The sequence below is a fragment of the Perissodus microlepis genome, chromosome 11 (genome assembly GCF_051167445.1).
Source record: "Perissodus microlepis isolate ML-2025 ecotype Zambia chromosome 11, ASM5116744v1, whole genome shotgun sequence".
NCBI classification, from domain to species: domain Eukaryota; kingdom Metazoa; phylum Chordata; class Actinopteri; order Cichliformes; family Cichlidae; genus Perissodus; species Perissodus microlepis.
In genome coordinates this window covers 13502832-13513135 of record NC_140471.1, presented here as the reverse complement: position 1 = coordinate 13513135, position 10304 = coordinate 13502832, and the positions used below count along the sequence as shown (strand labels likewise).

Sequence of the window (10304 nt, the reverse complement as noted above, 5' to 3'; positions counted from 1 at the left end):
ATTTAAAAAACAAGGAAATTATGTTTTATTACATTACAGTAATTTTACATTAATTTACATTTGAAATGTGAAATCACAGTCTATTTATGTAAATTTAATGATATTCTAGAAGAACAGAACAAAACTGTAAAATACACAGTAAAATACTTTTATATTAGGACTTTTTCTTACAGTGTAGGCAGTCACATGAAATGAACTTACAAACATATAAACAAGCAAATCTACTATAATTGCAATTTTTCCCATTCTTGATGCACATTCATGGATTACCTATTAAATTGAGCTTTTCTGTGTCACACATTTTCAACTGCTCACGTGACCTATGCGCTGATAGAGCGTGCCGAATTGAATTGAACTGGCCGAGAAACTGGAGGTGAGCAAAGCAGAATGCGGTGAAAAAAAATGAACAAAAGAGATAAAGATAATAGAACGTGGGGGACCATTTTGAGCAAAACAAAAAGAGAGAGATTAAGGAAAAGATGAGAGGAGCAATGACGTCATTCACTCACCACATCCCAGTTTTCTTCCTGAATGACCCAAAGTGACTCTGCTGGAGTTTTAGGAGGGATGAGAGACCAGAAGTCTGTTCCCCCCCTCCTCCTCCTCATTTCCTCTCATCTCTTTTGCCCTTGTGCCCCTATATAACCACTGACATAGATCCTGTTTCTCTCAGAGTGGTGCTCGGTGGATAGGATACAGGTGTTTACCTGTCAGTTTCATACTCAGACAGATTTATTTTTTGACTAGCTGATTTTTCTGAATTTTATTTGATTTGCTGACAGCACAGTTGTCGTTTGAAAGATCGGTAACCTGCAGACAGGTGAGCAAGATGAACCAACCAACTCGCATCCTGACATTGGCCTTGCTGCTCCTGCAGCTGATGGACAGCACAGGTAAGATCTGCTGATGTTTTTAATGATTTTGAAGTGGAAATGCAGAGTTGTCAGAGTGGGAAAACTGAGACTGTGGTCTATGAAAACTGTGAAGTGTAAGGATGAAATTATTCAAGAAAACTATGCTTTATTGAGAGACACATCCACAGAGCGTTGGAGTGTTTAAACTGGATTTACTGGGGAGAGATGTGTTGTGCATGTCATTCAACTGCTGTCTGTTAAATGTTTAACAATGAACTAAAAAGTCCTGATAGGTGATTTAGGAACAACATTGTTACTGTGTTTGCTTTGGATGAGATGTTGCTCTGTGTTCTTCTTCTTCCAAAGAGAGGAAAAACATCCCAGACTAAAACCAATCTCCTCTCCTGTCTTCTCCTCCAGATGCTAAAATGAGCATCATTTCCACTAAACTAGATTTTAAAGTTGGAGATGAGATCTTGCTGTTGTGTAAAGGTGAGTCGTTTATATTTCTTATCTAATTGAAACGATTCAGCATGAACATATTTTGCAATCCAGCTTTATACTCTTGTGAAGGTATTAAAATAAGGCTACAAATTATATATTTTTTCCCTCTCTTTTTCTTTTTGACCTTCTTCTTGTCTCTCCTCTCAGCTGGAGCAGAGGGAGAAATAACCTGGCAAAAGGATGGGGAGGACATAGATGAAGAAGAGATTGTGAATAAGTTGGACGAGGCCTCCTCCAAATTGGTAATTAAGAAGGCTAGAATGCAGGATGTTGGCAGGTACACCTGCCACTGCGATTTTGACAGCGGACATAAAGATGATGTTCAGATACAGCTGTTTGTTTATGGTACGTAACAGCTGGCGGCACTTTTTCCATTTAAAATTTAAACACAGTAATATGTATGCTAGGACTTGTTGCTTTATCCTTAATCTTTTCCTTTTCTGTCAGATGGGCCATCCTTTGGAAGCACTAAGACCTACCATGAGTTTCTGGAGGGTACAGATGGGCTGGTACCCTGCCTGGTGACTGGACAGCCACAGGTGGATGTTCAGTGGTTTAAGAACCGGCAAGAAATCTCTAATGGTAAGAGCAAAAAATGGGAACATAGGACCTGATGCTACCCTGCAATATGAAGGCTTGCTTTGTGATTTAAAAAGAGCGTTTTGTGAACCTTTTGTGAACATTCAGTTTCCCAAGCAAACTCTCCTGTAAACTTTAGAGTCGTAATAAGCAAAAGTTAGTGTATGACTATCATAGCCAAAGCTGCTCTAATCAATATTTCTGCATCAAAATAGTTTTTAGTTATTTTTTTCTGCCTTTCTTCTCTTGCTTCAGTGGGAGGGCATATGCGTAAGCAGTCTGATAACACGCTCCGTATTGAAAAGGTGAAGAGAGAGGATGCTGGGACATACGTGTGCAGAGCTCAGATCAGAGGGAGGCCGTCAATCTTTGTGGAACTCTCTGTTTCTGTTGTTGTCAATGGTAAGTGACTGTTTTGCACCAACACATTCATGAGGCTGAATTATTATCATCACTTCCTCATTGAGTTTTAGAATGAGATTAACAAACAAAAAAAACACCTGAAAATGTACTGAAACTCAACTCTCTCCTGCAGCTCCCCCGACTGTGAGACTGAGAGAAGAGGTGAAGAAAGTGTTGGCTGGACCTGAAACTAACGTCTCTTTGTTGTGTTTGGTGGACGGTCTGCCACAACCCAACATCACCTGGACCATGTAAGACCACATTTTATGATTTAATAATAAAAATCAAATGTATGGGCTGAACACGATCTGAGCACGTTACATTCCTCTGTCTAACGGCATCACAAAACCTCTAAAGATAAACTTGTCTGATTTTTCACACAGTTCATCCTTTCCTTTTTATTTAATTAACATATATGCATGCTTGTCACAAAATGTAAATAATGTTGTTGTTGTTTTTATTGGTTTTAATTACCACCATAGCTGAGGGAAAATGTACAATCAGCAAAGAAACTGGGTCACGTTGTGTTGATGTTTGGACTAGTCCCCCTGACGCTCTCTGTCACTAATGTAGCGTGACATCTACACTGTGCATCAGCGGGTGGAGCAGAGTGCACGTGTCTAAGGGGGCTGTGTGTGTGTGTGTTCCTTGGACTCGCTCAGTTTTGATTTCCAGCTTTATCTCTGCCTCCCTCTCCTGGCCTCGTTTTCTCCATTCCTGATATCTAAACAGTCTCACTATCTCATATTGCATAGCATATTAACATGAAAAAAATAAGCAATTTTCTATTTATTTCATTTTTTCCAGGCCTGTGGAGTTTAACCCCACCCGTCATCACTTCAACTCAGACAGCAGCCAGCTGACTATACAGTCTGTTGTGAGGGAGGACTTTGGGGAGTACGTCTGCACGGCCACCAACAAGATTGCTGAGAGCAGCGCTACCATCATGCTTCATGTCTTTGGTTGGTTTGATTGTGTTTCACTTTAAAAACAGCTGTGCTTGAAAAACTCTTTTTAAATCTTGTTTCAGCAGTTTGTGTCACGATCATCGATGTGTTTCATTTCAGAGGCCCCCGAGGTGTTTGTCTCAGCAGAGCAGCAGCGTGTGTTGGTGGGTGAGGCTGTATCTGTGTCCTGTAATGTGACCGGCCATCCCCACCCTGAATTACACTGGCTCAACAAGCAAAATGGACAAACACTGGTAAGACTGTATAAACATAAATACTTAGATTCAAACAGCAAATTGTGTAGCTGAATTCAAGGACCTATATGTAAGCACTAATCCTGAATTGAAAAATTTGATAGAGCCCATAATGTTATATGGTTAAATATATGTAATGTTTTTTAAAATGTTTTTACCTTCTGTCTTTTTCTCTCTGTCAGAGTTCAACATCAGGCCGTGTGCGAGTGGTGGATAATGTGTTGATGATTGATGAGGTGGTGCCCTCTGATGGTGGATTGTATTCCTGCATGGCCATCAGTTCTTCTGGAAATGCATCAAGAGATGTCGCCGTATACAGTAAGAGTTTGTCTCTGTCATATATGGTTAAATGGAGAACGTGCCTTTATACTTTATTTATAACACCAGTGCATGTTCTGTTTCTTTTATATTAATTTGTGTTTTGCTGTTCCCTTTTTCATTTTTTTCATTTTACACCCTAACTTCAGCTCAGCCCGGTCCACCTCTCTACCTGTCAGTCTCTGCGGGTCCAGCTTCAGTCCACTTCTCACTGAAAACCACACCTGTGAGTGGAGGAACACCCATCACAAGTTTTGTCCTGCAGTGGAAAGAAAAACCCACAGAGCAGTGGAAGGAGAACACCGTCCCGGCTACAGGTAAAACACCTCCTCTTTCCAGCCGTGTATATGCATCAGTCATCATTTACACTTTCACCTGCTCACAAGTAAAAGTTTTATGAATGAGTGAATGAGTAGTAAGACTTGAATATGTGCAGTATCTGATGCTGTTTGTGTGTTTTTTTTGTAGATCCTCTTGTTATCAACCTCAAGCCGTACACTTCGTACACAGTACGTCTCTCTGCACTGAATGCAGTGGGACGTGGAAAGTTCTCTGAGACACACAATGTCCACACACAGGGAATACGTAAGTTCTTCACACATTACCAACATATTAGTTAAAGCATACATTATATCTCTAATTCATTCCATAAATTTAAATAGGTGTGAATGAATTACTGGTTCACACTGTGCAGGATGCTTGCTGATGTTTTTGTGGTACTACATCCTTATCTGCCATCATTACTTTTTCTTTTCCATGTCATCTTCTTCCGTCTCCTGATATTCCCTCACGCTGTTCATCACATGATGTAATCCACCGTCATCCATCCTCAGAAGGTAAAGTTCTCACAGTTTTTTGCTAAACTAACCTGACATGTTAGTTTAACTAAATCAGTCAAATGCAGTGATCGGGTTTTAAATATTGTTATGAATTCTTCATGTTTTTCTTGCGTCGTTCCCACAGGTGAACCTGACAGTCCAGTTCTATCCTCTGATGAGATGAAAATAGAGGGCAACACCTTCTCTGTCCCTCTTAAACACACGGTAGATGGTGGCAGCCCTGTGTTGCAGTTTAATGTTCGATACAGACAGGTAAGAGACAGCATGAGCCTGTCTTTGTGTTTGTCTCCATCAACCCATTTCCCTTGATTAAGTCCTTTGGTTGCTCTGCTGTCTTTAACCAGGATAAAGAAGAGGCTGAGTGGAAGGAACTGCAGATGCCACCTGATGCTGACTCTGTTTCCCTCAAAGACTTGGCTTTTGGCTCAAACTTTCAGCTGGAAGTCTCAGCAGTCAATGCCAACGGTTCCTCCATACCTGCCACATTCAACTTCACCATTGCAGAACAGTCTGGTATGTGGCCTCTTGAGCTCTGCAGCATATACGGAGCTAGAAGTTATTCTCAGAGTGTAATTTATACATTGAAAAACTGACACTCATACAAAATCACAGCAGATCTACCTGAATAATAGAATTTTCTTGTCAGAATAAAGATGTTTAATGTTTTCTGTTTGCACATTGAGACTTTTTCCTCTCTCCCACCAGCCAAGAGCGGCATGACCAAAGGCGCTGTGGTTGGCATCGTCATGATCATCTTCCTGGTGGTATTCATTGCTGTCGATGCCACCTGCTGCTACAGAAACCACTGCGGCCTGCTCATGTGCATTGCCGTGAAGCTCTTTGGGCAGAAAGTTCCAGGAATCAAAAAGCTGGAAGAAGGAGATCAAAAGGGGTAAGTGTTTGGAATAACCTGGAGGAGATGAAGCTTATATCATATATTTCCATGATCATAACTCAAATATTTATGTGTTTTGTCTGCAGAGAAGTAAAGCTGAAGGGCATGTCCACTCTGAAAAGCAGTATGCAGCAGGTGGGGGTCCCACTCAAGGAAGGGAAATGTGACAAGGCCCCACTCACCAAGAATGAGTACGTTAATTTTCTCCCACACACTGTAAATCTACACAGATATGTCATAAACATGCGTTGAGAATCTCACCGACTAATTCTTTTTGTCTCGCAGGAAAACCCAACCTGATAGAGACCTGCCCAGCATTAATGCATGAGACAAGAAAACAAAGACGGGAAGATTTCATGTACTTTACAAACAACAAAAGAAGAAGTGAAGTAATGATAGGTGCCATGGGAAAGGGCAAACATTTTAACACTCCGTAGGGGACTGGCTGACTTTGGCCTGACCCAAACCTCTGAACGGTTTCAGTCAGAGGACAGCGATTCTTTGTGCAGCCTCTCGTGACAGCACCGTCCTCTCCTCAAGCTTCTAGCTGACCTGGTTGATACGTGACTGCAGACATGAGATTAGCAGAATTTTTTTTTTGTTACTTTGTCTGTTTTTACAGGGTAATCCTCATGTCTGTGGTTTACAGGCTAAAACCATTGTTGTTACTTTCTAACTTTACACTTGATTTATGAAAAAAAAATCATAAAGACACAACAAAGGTTTGCCTTTCACATTTGAATGTTACACAGGCGTGAGGACCTAGTTCATTTTGGTTTTTGTCACTAACTTTTTATTATTACTGCACTGTGGCAGCTCTACTAACTTATGTCTATGACAAAATATCTTATTAATGTAATACCAAATATGACAACTTTACCATGTGGACTATTTAAAGGGCAATATATACTAAACCTACACATAACCAACCTTAATTTAAAGTATGCTAATTTGTGTTGGTACCGTGACTAAATGAGAAATGTTGCAAAAATGAAAAACATAATTGGACTTTTTAGCCAGTTTTGTTCTCAAGCACTTTTTTAGGAAAAGTTTTGAAGCTCTGCTAGTATCACTGACCACTTAGGGGACCTTAAAATGAGATCCCTCTTTAAAGTACCTGTAATAATAGCCGACATGTATGATATGGTTGCTAGACACAAAACTGATTGATGTAACTCATTTTTGTATTTATGACCAAATTAATGATTACAGGACGCAAGCTGTTCAAACGACAATTTATTTGAAGTATCTTCGAATTTTTGAAGGCGATGCATGTTTGTTTTTATATTATATTTTTCACTGTACATTCTTGTAAATACATGTTACTTCTTTCTCTTTGTGTTTTATAAAAAACTTTGACTTGGAAAGCAGCCGTATGTCTCTTTTACTCACCAAATGAATGTTTTTCCCTTTTTCCTGGTGTAATTATCTCATACAGTAAAACTATGAACACTGAGAAAACCTGTTTTTTCTTTATTGACTAAGCCTATCACAGTTACATATAACACCTGACTACTATATTTAGAGAGTTTAAGAATATAATATGTTCCATTAAAAAAGCCCTGCATGGAAATGACTGCGTTTCCACAGCTCACTGAACGCCATGTTCAAATTTAATGTAAATGTATAAAAAGAATGATGACATGTCTCCGCTTCCTCCCACTTTACAAAAATGAAGCCAAAAGCTTCTACAGTCACTGAACACAACATTTATTTAGCAGTTTTTAATTCCAGATCAACCAAGTTTTGACTCCGGTTGTGCTGAATGGATTTCTGACTTAAATCCTTCAAGTAAGCAAGATGTACTATTCAGATGTACTATGTACTATAACTCACATGACTACAGCATTAAAAACCTTATTGTTCAGTCGTGGTATGCTGAGCTAATGTTGGTATTTTGATATCCAAGCAACTTTTTTGATACCAACTTTTTATCTTTCTCGAAATCCAGCTGTGTATAAACAGAGTTAAACTGTAGTCTCAGTTGCTTTCTTCATGTTTGGATGTTTAGGATGTGATAAACTCCAGTCACATAAACATCTGTTGACTTCTGAAGAAAACATCAGGACTAGAAAACAAAGAAAAAAGTCTGTCTGCAGATGCAGTGCTGTGTAATAGTGAGTGTGATCAGCATGAGTATGATGTGGCTGCTAATCTGAATTTCTTCTTTCATGTAATATAAAATGAGATTGACCACAGTTATGACTGATGGCAGTTTTTTCTGTACAATGTGAGAATGGCCCATCATGTCTAAGATTACACACCACCTGACAGGCAGGCCACAGTGCTTTGTTTTATATAGTGGTGAGCGGCTATGCTGTCTCTATTCCTGTTCACCTCATACACCTCAAACTGTCAGTACAGCTCTACACTAACTCAGTGAAAGCTTCTGCTTCTGAAAGTGAAAAAGCCCCGAAAACTCATACTTTTACAGAGGGACTATCGAGAGCGTCCTGAGCAGCTGCATCACTGTCTGGTCTGATGATAACTGCACTGTATCGGATCGCAACACCCTACAACAGATAGCGAGAACAGATGAGAACATCACTGGAGCCTCTCTTTCTTCCATCACAGACACTTATCGCACCAGCTACATCCGCAAAGCCACAGGCATTTTGGAGAAACCCTCACACACACTCTTCGCCCTGCTGCCTTCTGACAAGAGGTACCGGAGCATTCGGGCCCTCACTGTCGGACTGACAGTTTCTTCCCCCGGGCTGTTAGACTCCTGAACACTCAGTGACTGGACTGACACACACACACCCATACCCTCATACACGTCACTACCAAGCACTTATCTGCACAATTTCATACACACACAGACAGCACACCTTCATACACCAAGTTACTTTTTGCACAATGCTCAGTCATTTCTATTGCAGTTGTGTCTGCACTGTCTTGTGTCTGTAACGTTCTGTTCTGTCTTTGTTTTGTTTTTGCATTTTTTGCACATTGCACTTTATGTAGTCCTGCGTTGATTGTGTGTTATATGTCATATGTAGCACCAGGGTCTTGGAGGAAGGTTGTCTCGTTTCACTGTGTACTGTACCACTGCACATGGTTGTTTGGTTTTTTAGTTCCTTTGGTTTACTTTATTTCATTTATATCTAAATAATTTAACTATTTTCTTTTGAGCATTTTTTGTTTTTTCAAGGTGTGTGTGTTGTTTTTTTAAAGCTACCTTATTTATGTAACTTTTTTACAGATTGTGTTTTGGCTGATTGAGCACAATAATTTCTTACTTTCAGGAACAATTAACATATATTTTATCCTTTATATAGTAGAACTGTCCATCCATCCATCCATTTTCTTCCGCTTATCCAGGGCCAGGTCGCGGGGGCAGCACCCCAAGCAGAGAAGCCCAGACCTCCCTCTCCCCAGCCACCTCCTCCAGCTTGTCCGGGGGAACACCAAGGCGTTTCCAGGCCAGCCGAGAGATATAATCTCTCCAGCATGTCCTGGGTCTGCCCCGGGGCCTCCTCCCAGTGGGACATGCCCAGAAAACCTCACCCAGGAGGTGCCCAGGAGGCATCCTTGTCAGATGCCCGAACCACCTCAACTGGCTCCTTTCGATGTGGAGGAGCAGCGGCTCTACTCTGAGCCCCTCCCGAATGGCCGAACTTCTCACCCAATCTCTAAGGGAGAGGCCAGCCACCCTTCGGAGGAAGCTCATTTCTGCCGCTTGTATTCGCGATCTCGTTCTTTTGGTCACTACCCACAGCTCGTGGCCATAGGTGAGGGTAGGGACGTAGATCAACCGGTAAATTGAGAGGTTCGCTTTTACACTCAGCTCTCTCTTCACCACAACAGACCAGTACAGCGTCCGCATCGCTGCGTCCGCTGCTCCAATCCATCTGTCAATCTCCGGCTCCTTTCTCCCGTCACTTGGGAACAAGACCCTGAGATACTTAAACTCCTCCACTTTGGGGCAGGAACTCATCCCCGACCCGCAGTGGGTACTCCCCCCTTTTCCGGCTGAGGACCATAGCCTCAGATTTGGAGGTGCTGATTCTCATTCCCACCACTTCAGGGGTACTGCCCCTGATCTCCACGCAACATTGTAGAGGTGTGTCAACCAAGACAGCCCTACAACATCCAGAACCTTCAGGAACTCGGGGCGGACCCCGTCCACCCCAGGGGCTCTGCCACCAAGGAGTTGTTTAACTGCCTCAGTGACCTCACCCCCAGAGATTGGCGGGTTATCCCCTTCGTCCCCAGATTCTGCTTCCACCACGGAAGACGTGCCAGTGGGATTGAGGAGGTCCTCAAAGTATTCCTTCCACTGCCTGGCAATTTTCTCAGTCGAAGTCAGCATCACTCCACCCGCACTATACACAGTGCAGGTAGAACACCGCTTTCCCCTCCTGAGTCGCCTGACGGTTTGCCAGAATCTCTTTGAGGAAGTCCGAAAGTCTGCACTGTTAATAAGAAGTTTATCAGTCCCATAGATGCTGGCCTGTTGTTGTGTGTGTGTGTGTGTGTGTGTGTGTGTGTGTGTGTGTGTGTGTGCAGCGGATGTTGTTATCTATCTGGGTAGATCTGATATGTTTACAATGTGTGAGAGTGTGGTGAAGAAAATTGGTTTACCAAATGTGTTTATTTGTTAAGTCCCCTGTTTTCCTTTCATCATCTCCCCAAGGCGGCTGCCAAACAAAAGAAAGAACTTCTGTCAATAGTAGAGGCCGAGATAAGACCCAAAAATACTCCAACAA

The 10304-nt window shown here is 41.8% G+C and overlaps 1 protein-coding gene across 1 annotated transcript; it reads left to right on the top strand.

Annotated features, from left to right (window-relative positions):
• The first annotated feature begins 674 nt into the window (after positions 1–674).
• On the top strand, positions 675–7489 carry ncam3 (neural cell adhesion molecule 3). Its single transcript, XM_084944852.1, has 17 exons — positions 675–893; positions 1275–1346; positions 1506–1703; positions 1806–1940; positions 2193–2339; positions 2473–2590; positions 3147–3301; positions 3407–3540; positions 3723–3858; positions 4008–4175; positions 4327–4443; positions 4692–4694; positions 4822–4949; positions 5042–5210; positions 5403–5589; positions 5679–5783; positions 5878–7489. Exons 1-17 carry the CDS (start codon positions 830–832, stop codon positions 5918–5920), a joined length of 2079 nt encoding a protein of 692 aa, XP_084800978.1. The 5' UTR covers positions 675–829; the 3' UTR covers positions 5921–7489.
• The last annotated feature ends 2815 nt before the right edge of the window (positions 7490–10304 follow it).